Below are 19,327 nucleotides of genomic sequence, written 5' to 3'. Positions count from 1 at the left end.
ACCTAGTTTACTACTCGCTTTCTGAATTTACCTTCTCTTGCTTTTAGCCTTTCCCACTGCAAGCCACACTGATACAGCTCTCCAATCCTGAGACTCCTCCTATCATCTTAATATACCCTATCATTTCTGTTAGTGCTTCTAGGCCTGCTCCTCTTCTACTTGATAGTCATTTCTTTCTTGTTCTGTCTTTTTTAAATTCTTTGTAGTTTTACTTATGCTCTATCTCCTCTGTTGTTTGGGGGAATATTCTGATCTAGTTGTGAAAAACTGTAAAAGTTTTTGGAGAGCCAGTTTGATGTACTAGTTAAGGCCCAAGCTAGAAACAGGGAATTTTAGTCTTGCTTTAGGCACAAAGCCAGCTGGCTGATTTTGGGCCATTCTCTTTCAGCCCAAGAAGAGAAACCACTTCCAAAAGGGATACCAAGAAAACAGCATGGATTTGTGCAGGCACTCGCCACAAGTCAAGACTGCTTTAATTTTCTCTGCCCTTGTAGCTAACAAACCATAGTCCTGACAGTTAAGATATATGAGCTTATGATTAATATCCATGCTGTTTTTGCAATGAAGGCTGATATCCTGCCCATATCCCAATTGTGTTTGTGGGCCATCTCTGACATGGTCTTTCATGCATATCTGAAAATAAAGCTATATTAAAATATGCAAGACTACATTTTATTCAGATGTTTTTTCTTTTAATTCAGTATTGAACTATCCTTGAAACTGGGATCTCTGGAGCCATTACAAGGCTTGTTACATTATTAGTTTCAGGGAAATACATACCATCATGCACAGACCTTCACCAGAATGTTTATTGTTTTAATAAAAATTATCTGCCTTGTTTATACTTGTATGCTTTATTGGATATATCAATATTCCCTGTATAAGTCCCCTGTCTATAGGACTTATCTGAACTTGTTAAACTGGGATTTCTGGCCAGGTTAATAATGTTTAATTCCTCAGCAACTATTTTTAAGAAACCTAAACTAACATAAAACTGCACTTAATTTGAGATTTACACACCAGAAATAAAAAGCACTGCACTTGATCTAGGAAAGTATTATTGTACTTGAATGAAATGAGATGAAAAAAATTAAATTTATCTAAGATTAATAAAATTTAAAAGCTCCACAAAAATAATCAATATGCCACTTGCTTTTCACATCAAATATGATTATATCAGTATTATATATTCCCCTAAGGGCATTGTCAGACAATTACTATATATAAAAGATAGTTATATGAAAATAAAGGTTGCTTTGAGAATCATTCAGCATGGATCTTATGAAGCAATGCATAAATTTCAATACTAAATACCGAAATGTGTACCATTTACACTAAAAAGGGTTATTTTTTCAGATAAGATAGTTCTTGGGCTATGATGACAATTGGAATAAAAATTACCATTGCTAAACAATGTGGTTATAAAGGGTGACATTAATCCCAGGGCACATGGGCATTAAACAGGAAGAAGTGGGAGTCCCAGGAAAGGGTGCCATAGGGGCTTGCTGTGGGTGGTGCCAGGGAACACCTGTGGGTCAGGGGCCACGAGTAGGTTACTTGAGGCTATGGAGGAGCAACTTAATTGGGCTGACTTGTGACTCTACCCTGCAGACTGCTCCATAGATTTTGCTTGTCTGAAGCCTGCAGGGTAAATAGTAAATAGCAATCTTGCTCACTGCATTGTCATAGTCACAAGTTGGGCACCTATGGGGTCACTGCAACAGCCAGAACTAGGATAACTGTTAAGTCTATTTTTTACAGTGCCACTGTAACTTTGAATTGAATAGTCTGTAAAAAAAATATGACATAGGCTGAGTACTATGTGTACTTGAAAATGATGCCAGGGATGGAGAATCATGGCAAGGCCTATTATCTTTTTTTCACTCAAATAAGTTTCTGTTGTAGCACACCCTAAATACCTGAAAAAACTGCATCCTAGAAACTATACAATTATGTGTATTTGTGTTATATAAAATATGCAAGGATTAGCATATAAAGGATAAGCAGCAGCTACAGCTATGTTTTTTCCAGTATGCTAAGACATTAAATGGTTACTTACTCCCAGTTTTTCTTGTGAGTTTTCCTTTTCATCCTTCATTTGCTGAAGACTCTTTAAATCTTTGATAAACTGAACTGCATTCTTGAGACTGGATATTTTTTCTTTCAGTTTGCTGTGTTCTTTCTTTAGTTTCTTCAATTCTGGTTCATTTCTCGCAAAAATAAATGTTGAGCATTATGTTTCAATAAGATTTCCTTTTATTTTACAGAAAATTATTTACATAACTGAATCTAAAGGAGCAAGAATGGCAAGCTAAACTATCACACAGAAAGAGGGTAATCAGTTCTTGATTCAGCCCTGATAAAAATAAGGGGGTACATCAACTGTTACTGCATCAATATGAAATCCAGCTGGAAACCCGCTTCTTAGGCCAGGGTGGACAACTCTTTGGTAGTAATTTTTTTTCTTGGTGACACTGGAAGGAGCAGGACAGGTTTTGGGTCTTTTGCAGTGTGATATACCATATTTTAGCAGTGCAATTTCAGATAGTTGGAATGTATGTGTGGAATTTGAACTATTTATCTCTTTGAGACCTACTGTTTGTGTTAATTTTTGAAAAGCAAAAAGAAGAGAAAATACTATTTACAATTCACTGGTCTTTTGTTTTCAATGTTATGGTACAGATACTTGCAAGCAGCATCTCTGCAATATGAAATTAGTCTCTTCAGTTTCATTTTTCATCCAGTCAAAATCATAGCAAGTGTTTGTAGCACAACCTAATTTCTACATGCATTTAAGAAGATTATTATGATTATCATTCAAGGAATAATCTAGGGCAGGGGGTCGGCAACTTTTTGAACCTCAGGGACCACCAAACTCATAATTTTAAATACCACGGATCACTAATATGAATTTTGACTGGTGGCTTGCTGAGATTGATGGGAAAGTTGGTCCCGTATTCCAGAGCTGCATTAATCAGACTGGCCCTTTGGTCATCCTAGAGCTGCATTGAAGCTCAACCACTGCTGCTGGGGGAGAAAGATCCGATCTAATCTTGGAGGGCTGGTGGTGATATTCTCTCACACATACACACATAGGTCCCTCACACACACACACACACACACACACACACACACACACACACCCTCCAAGGCAGCCACATTCCTCACAAACCTGCTTCTCAGCTCTGTTCTGGGGGGGGGGGGGAAATCCTGCGATCCCAAATAATGAATGATTGGTAGGAAAACAGGGTGGGGATTGTCCTGCAGATTTGGGGGGGATTTCCCCAGTGTGTCTGCTCCTCCTACTTTTGGCTACACACAAGGAAAGCAGCAGAAGTCTTTCTCTCCCCCAAACTCCGCCAGAAATGAGTCTTTGGGACCCTGCAAGGCATCCTGCTCCAAGAGGCTGCACCGTTCTGGTGGAGTTTGGGGAGAGACAGACAGACTTCTGCTGCTTCTGCCATTTTTCTTGCATGAAGTCAAAACTCACTCTCTCTCCCCCTGAGAACGGAGCTGGAGGCAGCTTCAGCACAGACCCTGGGAAAATCCCTCAAAAAGTCTGCAGGAAAATTCCCCACCCCGTTTTCCTACCGATTGATCGTTCTTTATTTGAGATTGCAGGATACCATCTCCAGCTCTGTTCTCTGGGGGAGAGAGAGAAACTTTTGGCTTTATGCAAGGAAAGCAACAGAAGTCTGTCTTTCTCTCCCCCCAAACTCTGCCAGAATGGCGCAGCCTCTTAGAGCAGGATGCCTTGCAGGACCCCAAAGACTCATTTCTGGCGGAGTTTGGGGGAGAGAAGAAAGACTTTTGCTACTTTCCTTATGTGCAGCCAAAAGTGGAAGAAGCGGAAAGAAGCAGCCCGGTGGCCAGGCGAGGCTTGTGGGCCAAGTTCCCCCCTCCCCTCACTATCTTGTGTTTTTCGCAATGCAAGTAATGCAAGCCTTGTGTTCCCATGGGCCATGTGAGCGGTGCAGCCTTGTGTTCCCGCGCAGCCTGGATTAATTGCTTTGTGGGGTGCTTTGGAGGTGACATTTCTCTGTGGACCACCAACATTTTCTCGTGGACCACCAGTGGTCCTTGGCCCTCCGGTTGGCGACCACTGATCTAGGGTCCTTGGCAAATTCAAGATGTGTAGGCTTCAACCAGGGGTGGGATTCCATTGGTATAACAACCAGTTGAGTGATTGCGCGTGGGCTCTGCATTTAAAAAAGGCAAGCCCATATTTACCTTCAACTGCAGCCTCTGTGCAGCAAACGGGCGAGCAGGCCCACTTCCTCATCAGTGAACTGGTTTGGAGCGAGCTGAACATGGGAACAAGGGTTTCGCCCAAACCCATCTCAACTGATAGAATCCTACCCCTGGCTTCAACTCTCAGAATTCCCAAGTCACATCTTGAAGTTGATCTATTCTAAATAGTCCCCAGAGGAGAAAGGAGCAATCTGATAGCTTCTATAGTCAATATGCAAAATGCTGCATAGACCCAAGAGGAATGATTGAGGTCAAGAGATGCCAATCAGTTACCTATTTCAAAAAGCGGGTAGATAAATCAATATTTTTTTAGATAAATATTATTTTATATTTGTAAAATAATGTAAATAAATATAGAAATTACATATATTACAATGGAAAGGAATGAATTTGCCAGATGAAAAACTATTTATACTGTTTGTAACTTATTTGGAGGAAGCATCTGGAATTTAGTTAATGCTCCTCTTTTAGTTTTGAAAAAATCTTTACCACATTCATAAATGTATAGCTTCAGTTCTTTGATGCATTTGATTTGGAGCAGCATAGTTACTACAGGACATCTGAAATAAATATCAGTCAGTTGGAGCTTTAAGTATATATTTTGAGCAAAACTATAGTACTGAAATCTGTACCGGGGCAGGGAAAAATGAATATATCACTGGATTGGCACAAAACAGGATTTTAGGATTCAGTGATAATTCTATCTAAAACGTAATTGCAAAGTTATTACAACATACCTAAACAGTTCTCCTTTAATTTCTATTAAACGTTGTCTTGTCTTATTTGTCTTTCTGACCATCTGTAATGCCAGAAAATAAATATTCAGTATGAAAATTCTTAATACTTTATCACTGCTACTATTTCTTTAAAATACAGGTAGTTCTTGATTTGCGACTAGTCACTGAGCCACCATTAAAAGTTTCAACAACCTACTTAAGCGTTCTTATGATGCAACTTCAAAGCTCCAATGGCTCCTCATGGAGTCGTGTGACTGCACTTCAGGAACTCAGCAACCAGCCCACATTTACAGCCACTTTCAGTACCCCCTGGTCAAGTGATCATGCTTTCAAACTATTTTGCCAAAACCTGCATTTATTTTTAGTTTTCAGCAAAACTGCACTTGTAGTAAAAACCACTGGTTCACTTTACAAATGTGCTGTTTGCTTAATGACAACAGTGATTTGCTTAACGATAACTGCAAGAAAGTTTGTAAAATTAGATAAGTCATGCTTTACGATTGTGATGGGCAGGTTCCATTATAGTCATATATCAAGGACTACCTATATAGACATATTGCTTATTGTAAAATTTAATCCAATTTAGAATCTTGAGAAGAAGCAAGAACTATTTGGAAAGTAATTTTCAATACTCTTCCTTGATCAACCTAATCAACTGCAGGTAGCCTTACTACTGAAAATCCCCTCAGCTATAATTTAACTACTTATGTAATGAGGATGAGATTATTTATTTAAAATATTTATATCCTGTCTAATAATAAGATTGCAACCTACATGTACATAGTTCTAAATATAAAAAAGTGCACCACATTGGGCTTAACAGAGAATATAAAGGCAAAGCCATAGATAGCAACAGTTAAATTCATAAACTTTATTAAAATCAGTAAGAGTAGCATTACTCAAAATATTCAACACTGAACATGAGAAAGACAATTGATAAAACCTAAGTGATTTTTTCATAGGCAGAATATTTCAAAACCTAAGTGTGACCACTGGGTGAAAAACACCCCTTTCTGGAGTCAACAGAATTTTACAACATGTAAGTACAGGTAGTCCACGAACTACAACTCATTTATTGACCATTTGAAGTTACAATGGCACTGACTTATAACTGTTTTTCACACTTATTTACATGGCTGTTTTTCACACTTATCCAAGAGCCTTGGTGGCACAGTGGTTAGAATGCAGTACTGCAGGCTACTTCTGGTGACTGCCGGCTGCCAGAAGTTTGGCAGTTAGACTCTCACCAGCTCAAGGTTAACTCAGCCTTCCATTCTTCCAAGGTTGGTAAAAATGAGGATCCAGATTGTTGGCGCAATATGCAGATTCTGTAATCCACTTAGAACTGTAAAGCACTGTTAAGCGATATATAAGTCTAAGTGCTATTGCTATCACATGATCAAAATTCAGCTGCTTGGCAATTGATTCATATTTATAATGGTTGCAATGTCCCAGGATCATGTGATCACTTTTGCGACTTTCTGGCAAGCAACGTCAATGAGGAAGCCAGATTCACTTAACAACCTGTTACTAACAATTGCAGGGATTCACTTAACGACTATGGCAAGAAAAGTTATAAAATAGGGCAAAACTACCTAATAAATGTCTCACTTAGCAACAGAAATTTTGGGCTCAACTGTAGTCATAAGTCAAGGATTACCTGTACTGTATACACATATAGAACTTAGCATGCATAAAACTTTCAATAAGTCACAAACAGAATATTTTCTATTCTAGCACCTAATTTGAATTAATGAGATTTTATATTATTACATCCTATTTCTTTAAATGAAGAAAATCTTTACAATTTAAAAAGATACACTAGCCAATTTACCTTTGTTTGTTTCAATTTTGTACTTTTCAGTTTCTCAGTATCTGCAGACTAATTAAAACATTCATAAATTAAAGATATGGCATAACTTCTTGGTAAATAATTACAATAAATACAAGAGATTTAAATTAGTAAAACTCACATTTTCTAATAACCAGAACCTAACAAGCTTATTTAATTCAAGAAATAATTTTAAAAGTTTTTGAATTTTTACATTTATGTATCTAATTTTATCCTTTTTCAGATTCTATGTAAATAGAAATTAAAGTGATAGGATCTGGCTGGATATAATGCATAGGAGCAGAAGACAGTGCGGGTAATTCAAATAGAATTGTTAAGCATTAAAAGAAAAAAAAAACTGCAATTGACTTTTTCCATTGCCTGGTTTTTCTCCTTTCTGGATGCTTTCCAAATTTTCAATCTATTATTCTGACATACACATATGTCCTGCAACAGTGTTACATCATAGATTGTTCCCATGCCCAATGCCCTGTTCTATAAAATTCTTTAGCACTCTACTTGCCCCCTCTCCCAGGTACATTTAATTGCCATTCCTTTTCAACTAAAGAATAGGCTATTTTGGTGATTCGTCTTTCATTATCTCCTGTAACATTTGCAAAATACAGAATTTTCCCAATCAAAACCTGTACGTACAATGTCGGTGAATTGATCTTTGAGCCTGGCATGAAATTTATCAATAACGTTTTTATACTTGTGTTCCACTTCTTCTCTGAAACAATATATACAATACACATCATGATATATCTATGCTTAAATGAACACATTAAACTAAGGTGCAAATTCTCGTCACTGAATTTTATCCTACTAATGGTTGATACTTAAGACAACAAGTAAATTGCTGTTAAATACCTAACATTTTCCTGTTAAAAAATAGTATCATAACTTACAATACTGAAAAGTTTTCAATTATCATTCTTGGATTCGTACTTTTGCTGTTAGTCAGCAAGTTTCCTACAATAATTCTGATATCATGTAACTGTTGCAGCCTTCTGATTTCCCCCCTCCCCACGAATTTCTCAGCTTTCATGCAGTCCTGATATTCTTTGGCAGTCTCCTATCAAAGTAATGACAAGGCCCAAGCTTGCTTAAACCCTGCTCAGCGTCCAGATGTTGATGCTAAAAATTATTATCTTCAATATAACAATTTTCTATAACAGATATTTTTTCAGAAAAAAACTATTATTTAAAACAAAGTAATTCTTTTATTATGTTTTTACAATATCTCCAAACTGGTTCTAATTTTAAAAAGCAAAAAAAGCAGATTGAATTATAAGTTACATATAATATAGCAAAATTTTCAATCATAAGGAAATTCTCAATCACAAGAAAAGATGCTTACTTGTATTCTGTTGTTATCTTTTCAAGCTCCTTCAAAACAACTTTTCCCTTAGTAGCATGTCTGGTAACTTTTGTTGGCTGCTTTGGAATTTTTTTTGAAACTAAATGAAACGAAAATCAGAGTATTAATACATTTGGTTTTTATGGGTCCAAGCCTATCTAAGCTTCCCAAAGATACACAATTTAAACTGATGCATATGAAATGCTAAGTCCTACAGTTTTACTGTTACTATAAAAATCAAGATCAGCAGGTCTGTTATTACACACAGAAGTAAAAAACCATTCTAATACTGTGGAGAAAGGAAAAATGATTTACCTGGACAGTTTGTCTCCCTTTCTGGTAAAACGTTCTCATTTACATGGGATTGGGTCTTTTTCTTGGGTATCTATTAGATCAAAGTTAAGGAACATATTAGTTGTTAGCAACCTATGTGTTTCAATATTCGTAGCTCGGGTTGCCAAGCTCGGAGCTCAAACCAACAGTCTACCTATATTATTTCATTTGGCAGGCACTTTGTCAAACTTATTTAAACTATAAACTTTGTCTATATGTATATTGCTTAAAATTTTAGTAAATTCTCATAACACCTATAGTATATACAAAGAATACACTATCACAGTACACTTGTATACTTCTTTGTAACAACACACTATTAACTTTGAATAGTCTATAGCTGCACCACAGCAAAAATAAATTGAAAAAAATAATACTTTTACAATTAGTGGACTCTTAATGATAATGTGGTTTTTAATAATCAGCCTGAAGTACTTTGCTTCATTTTTATAATAGAGTTTTATAACTAATATGTGACAGAGTAAAGATTTATTTATTTTTACAAAAACATTTAAAGATATATTGATCAACAAAACATTAAAATAAATTACATAAGGCCTCTCCTAGAAAGTATAAAAGTTTCTAAGAAATTATATATAATAGTAATTATTAGGAATTACTATGCTGAAATAAAGGTAAAGACATATTAATAAAATATTAAAGGATTCTTCAAGAATCTTTGTTTTGTCCATTTTTTTAATCAATGTGATTTCCTAAACCAATTACCTAACAAATATTAACTTATTATTTTCCTAGGACATGTAAAATGTTGCAAGACCCAGTTTTGTCATATTAGTACCAGATTACTAAAAAACGTGCTGCAAAACTAAATTTTATTTTTTTCAATTAATGGTATTTAAAATAGAATTTTTAATCTTGTCAAAATCTATTGTTTTAATTTGATATCTTTCATTTTAAGTATTTCTTAATGATCATATAGTTTGAAGATTTCTGCAATGTATGTAAATTTTATTGACCTGTATTGAAAATTATTTAGGAATTATTTTAATCATGTTTACGTATTCACTATTGCAATTAATTTCTATTAGTATAAGAAAAACTCTTCAAGTTATGTGTACAAAATATGCAGAAAATCATGCAGAAGAAATAACAGAAACTTCATGTTATCATAGCTTACAATTTATTAAAACTGAACTTTTTAAAGTAGCTATTTCCATTGAGCACATAAACATAAGTAACCTATACAATAGCATATTAATTATATTATTACTAATGACACCTGTAAAATAGACACTGTATTCAGAAGTATTCAGATTCATAATTAAAGACTTATGGCTATCAGCTCATAAAAACTATTTTATTATTCATGGATTCAGGAAAAATATGAAACCGTTGAGATTAGCACTATCAATGAACATTAAAAAGAGATAGACTGTAACACATGGTGACTGCAAGGAAATAGTACATAATACCACATATAGTCAACAAATGACATTATAGATAATACTTCACCGCAGAGCATCTACCAGGTTTTTGAGAATAAAAAAGTGAGTACGTTTAAAAAAAACATAATTACCAAAATAACAAATTACAAGAAATTTCAACTTAAAATGATTAAATCAGTTTTGTTTGTACTTGTAAGTCATACCATTTTAAATTATCCAATTATATACCACTGAGATTGAAAATAAATGTAATTTTATGTTTCAAAACATTTGCCTGTAATAGATTGTATTTTACTATCAATAAAATGGAAAAGGCATTATCTAAACCTTTTACTTACCATGTCCTTTACTGAAGATTCCTCTTCTGAATCTTCAGTTGTCACTATTGTTTTCAGAATGTGAGTTTTTCTGGTAAATATAAAAATGTTACAGTACATTTTGTCCTAAAATTTTAAACACTGGCATAGAAACTTGTTAGAATCTTTTTTTACAGTATTATATTGACTAAATGATTTCATTGATGGGCCAAAGAGATCCATATGCTATTACAAGATAAAGATTTACAGTAGTAAATCTACTATTTACTACATAATTAGTAGTGATAAGGTATGGAAATTCAATGGTACATATGTCATACTGAAAAAAGAAAGCAAGTGTGCTTTCATCAAGGATTGTTTAATTATATTGAATAGATAAGTATAGAAGTACATTGTGAATGGTAAGAGTTGGATTACATAGCATTTAGACTCAACTGGCAGATAGAACATAAATGTTTCCAAATTTACAAGCCGGACATATCTCTCCAGCCAATTATATCCTTATCAAGAATGCCAATCTACAATATTGCCAAATAACTGACAAACTTGTATACTTCACAGAAGGAAGTAAACACTCCATCAAATTCTGACTATAATGCCTCCAAAGAATCGAAGACCTGACCATAGATGAAGATGAAATAATGGTCTCATTTGATATTACAGCATCTTCATAGGTCCAGACCTAGCAAAAAGAGTTTTGTGAATCTAATTCTAGAACAACATGACTCGGAATATTTTTCAGAGCTATTATCATTTCATCAAACTTTTAAAATAAACTTTCAACTAAAAATTGCATGTTACCAGTCTTTTCAGCAAGCACTGTTCATTTTTAATTCGATTCATTATTGTTCTGTATAAGTGACTCAGGAAACAAAAAACACTAAAGCAAAGTGAAAAAATAAATTAAAGGAACAGGGAAGATTTTTTCTGGACGTTGATCCAAAGTTAAAAGAAATTTTTTTAAAAATAATCTCTAATTATTTTTCAAGTTAATAAAATATAAAAACCCCAGTGGTTAAAGTCTAATGTTGATGTAAATCAAATAAAAGCAATTCACCTTCAAAGGACATGTCATGTTTTCAAACGGAAAAGCAAAAGTTATTCAAAACAACAACATAAATCAAAAGGAGGAAAAGAGACAGGTAAAATCCAGCAAGGGTTAACAAAGGACAGCATTCAATCAGCCAGTCAACTTTTAAAAACAAAAAGCAAAGTAAAGCAATACATTTAAAAAGTGAAAGTTAATACCCAAGCATGCTTAGAAAATGAAATGGTGAAAGGAAGATGGATGCTTTGACTTTTCTGAATTGGAATCTTCAAAGCTCCCTTCCCCAGATCGGTCCACAGCCATTCAAAGTCACTCCCATTCAAATCCAGGAAGCAGTACTGCCAGAAAACCAACTCTGGCAGTAAAATCAGCAGATAGTCAAGAGGAATGAAAAAAATCCTACCATTCAGCAGTCATCTTGGGAGGTGAAACTATCAACAGTAAATAACATTCACCAGGAAGAAGAAACAACAACACATTTTCTTCCTAGATATCATCATAAGCAGAAACAGTGATAGCACGTTAGAAACACAATTCCATTGTAAATCTATCCACACCAGTCAAGTGCTCCATTACCTATGCAACAATCTAACTTCCTACAATCGAAGCCACGAAAGACTACTATTTAGAGAAACACAAACACACTGCAGCAATCCTGAACATTAGAAAAAGGTAACAAAGCACCCAGGCTTCCAACAAAATGAATACCCATGCAATGCAACTGTCAGATAAAGCCCTGACCACTCAACCTACCATAACACAACCAACACCAGCTGCAAGTACATTTCAGAAACCACCAACAGACTATTACAACTAAACGGCATCACTGTATCACACAAACCAACTAAACCCATCCAAAGATCCTAAGTAAGTAAATCAAAAGCCCAGCAGCCCCAGAAAAAATAAAACAGGAGTCAATCTACAACAAACAGTGTAAGGATTGTAACAGCCACTATTTAGGACAAACAGGCAGAAGATTAGCACAGCACATTTATGAATACCAACTAGCAATTAGAATATATGATGAAATTTCTTAATTTTATAACACATGGACAGACTCAATCAGTTTCAACTGGGATACTGAGGATCCTAAATCAAGCCAAGTTTAAAAAGCACCAGAGATTTCCTAGAGGCCTGGCACTCAGACAAATCACTCATCAACAGGCAAATAGAGATAAACAAAATCTACATACCAGTCAAGAGAAACAGTCAAAAAGCCCAAAAGAAAACAAAAAGCCCAAAACAACTCATCACCAGCAATCAACCATCATACAAGCAGAGATTAATACCAAGATTAACATTAGACCAGGGGTGTAAAATTAAAGGCCTAGGGCTGGATCCAGCCAATGGGGTGCTTAAATCTGGTCCATGGGACCAGCTTGGCCCACGGTGTCTCTGGCAGCCAAAACAGGGTGTGTGGGGGCTTGCATTATTGGCCTGGACGGCACCCTGCAACACTTTGCCAGCCAAAATGGGGTGCAGAAGCCCCCCCGCACCCCGTTTTGGCCGGCAAAGTGCTACAGGAAGCCATCCAGGCCAGAAACAGGGCGTGGGGTGTGTGTGTGTGCGTGTGTGGCACTTTTGGCCAGCAAAGTGCTACAGGAGGCATCCATCCCGTCTCTCCCCGGCCCGGCACGCAGAGAACTATAATGCTGATCCAGCCCTTGAATAAATCCAATTTGACACCCCTGCAAAAACATTCAAAAACATTCCCACCAACACTGACAGAGCCACTAGAACAGAGTTCCCCAATCTTTCAAGTTTTGCGGACTGGTGGAGGGTGGGGAGAAGAGGGGATGGTTTCATGCCTGCGATGTATAAGCATGCAGGGGCAGCTCCATTTGCAAGAGCGGTGGGCACATACATCTACTGCTCACACAAATGGAGCATATGTGCGCTTGCCTGCTACTTCCAAAGACCAAAGCAAACTCCACTCCCTTCTAGCACTGATAATGTTACTTAGCTTGGTAATAAAGGGTCTGCAGAAAAACCGCCAAGCTCAGAGAACACCAAGGATCCACAAATAGTTTTTTAGTTCAAATCTATAAAGTTTCATATTTTTAAATGATTATTTATGTATCTGCCATCTCACTATAACAACTCTGGGCAGCTAATGTCATATAAAAATATACAAAAACACATAAAATACACAATATATGACAACTCAGATTTAAAAAATTCAGAACAACTATGTCTTAGCTCTAACCATCTGACCTCAATGCCCAGGAATAAATCCAAATCTTCAAGGCTTTCCAAAAAGCTGGCATGCAAAGAGTCCAAAATCTTCTGACTTTTGTGAGAAAATCCTGAGGAAGTTGGCCAGAAATGCCACCTCTGGGAACCTATTGTAAGAACTAAATATTGGTTGTGATAATACAGAGGAAGTACAAAAGGTCAAGCAAAAAAATAAATCACCCAATATTTTACTGCCTTCACAACTGTAATTTAAGAAAATGTTTATGCTAATGAGATGTGAAAGTCCTTACAAAACCTGGACCCTGTCATACTTGAAAAGTACAACAAATGTTTTATTAAAAAAGCAATACATTTGGAACATACAGGGAAGCAATTATTATAAAGAAAACATGTTGCTAAGAAGTCTTACCTATATAGAGACTAAATTCGAAGCTGAGTCAAAAGCACCAAAAATAAAGAATATACCTGATTCTTTAACTGTTATTTGTTCTTTATTAAGAATTTTAGAATGAAGTATTGGATATGCTCAAAATATCCCTTCTCTACTTGGATGACATAGTTTCAAGTGAAGTTATATAATTAGATTAAGTTAACAGGGCTGGGCACACAAATAAATTCATGTACACATAGAAAATAGGTCCAGAGAAAATATTACATACAAAATAATGTCTTGAACTTATTTTTGGAATACCTTTTCTTCGTATTTTTCTTTGGGGTCTCTGGATCAGAGAAACTGCTGGTAGACTCATTGATCGCTGAATATTGATCATTCCCACTATCAACCTCTTCTCCCTCTTCATACACAGACAGAGCAGTGCTATGTAAAGGATGATCTAGGATGAAAAAGTACTTCTGGTAATTAACTATAACAGTTTAAAAGACCCTACATGTCTCACAACAGAAAATCTGAAAACAATAGTTTCTGTGTAAAATGGATGAAACAATTTCACTCAAGAGGAAGATATTGGGAAGAGTAAACAAAAAACATCCAGAAGCAATAAGCCTTGCATAAAAGTGTTTGGTAACTATAATTCCTTGAAGCAATCACGCAGAACAAATTACCATAAAAGGTTGATATTCCACCTTGATTATTCTAGAGTTCTCACCTAGTTTGGTCCACGAATTGAGCAGCAATGCCTGGTCATGTGAAAGTGAGAATAGAATTTTTAGCCCTCAGTGTAATATACCTGGCTTAGCTGGCAGGATTTAAGAGTGGACAAATTAATGGAAGAAAATATTTATGCTAGTGAAATATGCAAGTCCTTTACAAAACTTGGACCCTATTGTAAAGATTGTGTGCTGGATTAAAGCAAACAAAAACTTTTATCAGTAAAAAGTATTGCTAATATGAACATTTTACAGAGGATAAATAGTCTTGAGACGTGATGGGTGGCAAATAAACAACAACAAAAAAAGTGGTATCTGCCATGCCTGTTTCTGTGAAAACTGGAGCTATGGAATTGCAGAAGGGAAGGGACTAGGTTCCGGAAACTTCTATTCAATCTGGCATTCACACAAGAATTCCAGAGACTAGATAAACACTGAGCTGTTTATAGCCAACAGTGCTGACCTGTTTGATATGGGCAGCTCCTCCAACCTGGTGAAAAGCACTACTTGCATAGTTGGGACCTACTCAAAGTTTTCCAAAGATCTATAAGGCAATGACTAAGAAATAAGCTGTGTGGTCACATTTCCAAATTAGCAAATTCTGACATGCTTCATTGCATAGTTTGCAATTTGCTAACGCTAATTTTTAATATTACATTTGGGTATATTATTTAAAATTCTGTTGTAAAATGTATTTATTATTCAATTGCTTATTAGTGCTAAAGCTAATCCAGATGGTGTAGCTAGCTTAGCAAGATTCTGTATTTGATCTTTCTGTATCCATACAGTTAAATAAGAACATTTATAAAAATCTACCAGACATTATAATACACATGTATGTATTTATACATCTATTTTATATTTATTTAACTTGCTTATTGGAAATGTGACACATTTTTATTCTGCATTTATTCAATATATCTCAGAACAATTATTATCTATAAATCATAGTTGGGAACAATATCTTATTAATATTTATTTATTACAGCTATTTTATATTACCAGCTTAGCATAACTCATGGTCACTTACAGTAAATATAAAATCCAACATCAGTAAACACAAATGGTAATTCAGAGTGCAGATGGTTACCCAATATGCCAATCAGAAAGCAGACAATTCTAATAACTATGTAGGAACATCTAAAAATGTTACAGATGATAACTAACCAAATAAGTCATCAGTTTCTTCTGTTTGCCCAGTTCCAGAAATTTTCAAAATACTTGAGACATCAGGCTCCTCAGATGAAAACAATTTACCATGAGAGTCCATCTTGGCTTGATATCCCTGCAAGGAAAGCAGATTATTTATTCAAATTATATGCTACCCATTTCACTGCAGGCAACTCTAGGCAATTATTTAAAAAAACTGATAAAAACATTAAAGCATCAAACCAATAAATAGTAACAATAAATTAGCTTAATATTCACAAAGATGGGGAGGAGGGAGCAGGATGCAAGGGTCTTATCATGGTCTGTTAACTATCTCAAGAATGATGTGCCTCCATGCCAGTTAGCACAGCCAAGTCATTTTGGAAGGCCAAAAGGGTGGATATGGATCTCATCTCAGAGATCATGATGTTACAAAGGCTAGGAACCAGAGCAGAAAAGGCTTTTCCTGGATCTGGCCAGTCAGAATTCCTTGATTGAAAGGGTTTGCAGCATTCCCCTTCTACTGGGGCAGGTGGGGTGAGGAAATCCCACTGGGATAAGATGGTTCTTTAGGCAACCTGGATCCATGCCATGAAGGGCTTTAAAGTGATAACCAACATCTTGAATTAAACCTAGAAGCAAAATGGCAACTGGTGATGCAGGCCACCCTAGGACCCCGCAAAATTATCTACAAGATTGCATTCTGTGCCAGCTGTAGCTTCCAAATACTCTTCAAATAGCCCCATGTACAGCATGTTGCAAGAGTCCAAGTGTGAGATAACCAGGCCTTGAGTGATTAAGCACAGGGACTTCCAAATCAGGAAAGGACCTGCTGGCACACAACCCAAAGTTGCACAAAGGCTCTTATAGCCACTACTGCCACCTGCTCTTTGAGCAGTCATTGCAAATCTAGAAGAACCTCCAAGTTGTGCACTGGATCTGTCTGGGGTAATTTAGCCCCATCCAGAAGAAAATATGCTAAAGTTCTGATTTCAAAGCTCCATGCACCTATGGATTAGCATGGCAATGTTAAAAAAAAACAAGTTATCTAAGCTCTTCAGAAAGTTAAACATTTAAGAGGTTATTACAAATAAGTAATAAATGCAAATTAAATTAAGAAAAAGTTATCAGGGTCATAAGTAATACTACCATCTAGAGCAGGACGGTCAATCTCCCAGCCCGTGGGCCGGATGCTTCAACACCATTTAGCAAAGAGGAAAAAAGTTGTGAAGCGTCACATGATGCTACCATGGCGCGATTTTTACAACCCTGATCTAGAGCTATGCACACAGCACCCATGAATATTTTAAAGCTGCTGCATCTATTCCTGAAATCATAAAGGTTTTTTTATTTTCCTTAATATATCTATTCTGTAGTTGTATAAATTTTATTTATTTAATATAATCCTTAAAAAAATATTGGAAATTATTAAGAAAAAAACTATGGAATTTTCTGTAGCTGCTGTATAATTCCAGAAAAACATTAATGTTCACAGTCCAATTTGAAGACACAGTACTAAATAGCAAACAGTCCTACTTCAACTACGTCACAAAAAAGGATGATCTATAAATGGCTCAAGAATTAATAAACTTTATAGAATTTCTACACCCAAATCAACTCACAGTTCTGCATTAAAAAGAAGAGGTAAATGCCTATTCACACTTTAAAACAAAATGCGCCACTTACTGCCAATTTCTTTTTGAAGTGTTTTGTTGCTTTTCTCTTTGACATCTTGTTACTAGAGAAACGAACAAAAGAGGAAAATAAACTTAAATGGCATTAACCCTCTTTTCTCCTTTTACAGTCATGAATCTTCAAACTGTACCACTATACAATCTTCATTCCAGGCCTTAACCTTGTACATAAGCAAGTTCCCAAATTAACTTGGTTAATATCTCCAAAGCAAATTCTAATTTAAACCTGGCCCCAGCAAAAGACCAGGCCAGGTGCCTGATTCTTACCTACACCCACTCAAACCCTTTAATGGAAGAGAGAAGAGCATGCATTCCCAAGGCACCAACCCAGGTGTTTTTTCATCCAAACTTGAAAGGCATGTAGTGGACTCAGTTAAAGGAGGAATTTTGCTTTGAATCAGGGGTCCCAACCTTGGCAACTTTAAGACTTGTGGAGTTAGAAGTCCAAAAGTCTTAAAGTTGCCAAAGTTGGAAACCTCTGCAAGTTTGAATTGACCCACATCTCTCCCTGAACAGAGAAAGGCAAGAGGAGGAAAGCCCCATCACCCTAGAAGCCTAAGCCAGTGGTCGCCAACCAGTGGGCTGGGGACCACTGGTGGTATGTCAGAAAACATTGGTGGTCCGCAGAGAAATGTCACCCCCAAATCACTCCCCCGAAAGCAATTAATCCAGGCTGCACGGGAACACAGGGCTGTGCCGCCCACATTGCACGTGGGAACACAAGGCTTGCGTCTCTTGCATTGCTAACAACACGAGGTAGTGAAGGGAAGGGGGCGGAAAGGGTGGCAGGGGAGAACTTGCCCCACGCGCCTGGCCTAGCCACCGGACTGCTTCTTTCTTCTTCTGCTTTTGGCTGCACACAAGGAAAGCAGCAAAAGTCTTTCTCTCCCCCAAACTCTGCCAGAAATGAGTCTTTGGGACCTTGCAAGGCATCCTGCTCCAAGAGGCTGCGCTGGCACAACAAGTCTCACAAAGGCTCATTTCTGGCAGAGTTTAGGGAAGAGAAAGAAAGACTTCTGCTGCTTTCCTTGCATGAAGCCAAAAGTCTCTCCCTCCCTCCCTCCCCTGGAGACAGTATCCTGCAATCTCAAATAAAGAATGATCGATCAGTAGGAAAACGGGGTGGCCAATTTTCTTGCAGACTTTTTTGAGGATTTTCCCAGGGTCTCTGGTTCGCAGGATTGAAAATTATGAGTTTGGTGGTCCCTGAGGTCCAAAAGGTTGGTGACCCCTGGCCTAAACAGATTTCTTCCCCTACCCCCAAAGGGCCCCTGCAACAACCCTAGAAGGAACCAGTTTGATCTAGTGGTGAAAAGGTGCTGGCCTAGGAAGCAGTGAGTTCTAGTCCAGCCCTAAGCATGGGGGTTGGGCGGGGGGAGACCCTGGGTGACTTTGGGCCAGTCACTCTCTTTTCGCTCAATCCACCTCACAGGGTCGTTGTTGTGGAGAAAATAGGAGGGAGAAGGATTAGGCATGGTCATCGCCTTGTGATCAAGTAGAGGCGGAATAAAATGAAATAAATGAAAAGCAGGCATGGTCCCTCGCCTCCGTCCCTCAAGCACCATTGCTGCCTCTGTGAGGAGAGGGGCGGTTCCTAAAGTTGAGATGTAAATATTTATGGATAATCTTTAAACAGCTCTTGAGCTTCCTACCCCGAAACGCTACGGCCGCAGTCGGGAGGCCTTCCGTCCCGCCGCCCCTCGCCTTCACCTGTGGCGCGCGCCCTCCTTCCCAAGGGCTCCAAACCGCCCCGCCTCGTGAGAGGGAAATAAACCGTGAGGGGGAGAGAGAGAGAAAGAAAAAGGAAGAAAGACGCGCAAGGCTCAACTTCCTGACTACAAACGGCTTTTTTTTTCCCGCGCTGAAACTCAAAACTTACTGCCAGAACGTCCCATTGT

At 37.1% G+C, this 19,327-nt stretch overlaps 2 protein-coding genes across 7 annotated transcripts in view; one reads left to right on the top strand and one right to left on the bottom strand.

Moving 5' to 3' along the window:
• PRIMPOL (primase and DNA directed polymerase) overlaps positions 1 to 2,437 on the top strand; it is a 20,658-nt gene extending 18,221 nt beyond the window's left edge. Inside the window, exon 15 of one of the 4 annotated variants that reach the window (XM_087936326.1) lies at positions 2,268 to 2,437. The gene's annotated coding sequence lies outside the window, so the exon portion shown is untranslated. Of the gene's footprint in view, positions 1 to 47; positions 1,010 to 2,267 lie in introns of those variants that run through there. The other 3 variants (XM_087936324.1, XM_087936325.1, XM_087936328.1) reach the window with 3 other exon arrangements.
• Positions 1 to 19,327, bottom strand: part of CENPU (centromere protein U) — a 20,035-nt gene extending 708 nt beyond the window's left edge. Inside the window, exons 1-11 of one of the 3 annotated variants that reach the window (XM_087936331.1) lie at positions 19,309 to 19,327; positions 17,422 to 17,473; positions 15,754 to 15,871; positions 14,171 to 14,312; positions 10,257 to 10,326; positions 8,495 to 8,564; positions 8,180 to 8,279; positions 7,474 to 7,549; positions 6,823 to 6,870; positions 4,989 to 5,050; positions 2,060 to 2,210 (exon numbers count right to left, since the gene is read on the bottom strand). In XM_087936331.1, the coding sequence (XP_087792457.1) occupies positions 2,060 to 2,210; positions 4,989 to 5,050; positions 6,823 to 6,870; positions 7,474 to 7,549; positions 8,180 to 8,279; positions 8,495 to 8,564; positions 10,257 to 10,326; positions 14,171 to 14,312; positions 15,754 to 15,871; positions 17,422 to 17,466 (882 nt within the window). In that variant the 5' untranslated portion in view covers positions 17,467 to 17,473; positions 19,309 to 19,327. Of the gene's footprint in view, positions 1 to 2,059; positions 2,211 to 4,988; positions 5,051 to 6,822; positions 6,871 to 7,473; positions 7,550 to 8,179; positions 8,280 to 8,494; positions 8,565 to 10,256; positions 10,327 to 14,170; positions 14,313 to 15,753; positions 15,872 to 17,421; positions 17,474 to 19,081; positions 19,274 to 19,308 lie in introns of those variants that run through there. The other 2 variants (XM_026697875.2, XM_087936333.1) reach the window with 2 other exon arrangements.

The sequence above is a fragment of the Pseudonaja textilis genome, chromosome 6, assembly GCF_049901715.1.
Source record: "Pseudonaja textilis isolate UNSWEBS1 chromosome 6, rPseTex1.2, whole genome shotgun sequence".
Taxonomy (NCBI): domain Eukaryota; kingdom Metazoa; phylum Chordata; class Lepidosauria; order Squamata; family Elapidae; genus Pseudonaja; species Pseudonaja textilis.
Note: the sequence above shows the minus strand (reverse complement) of the source record. Positions and strands in the feature narration are given on the sequence as shown.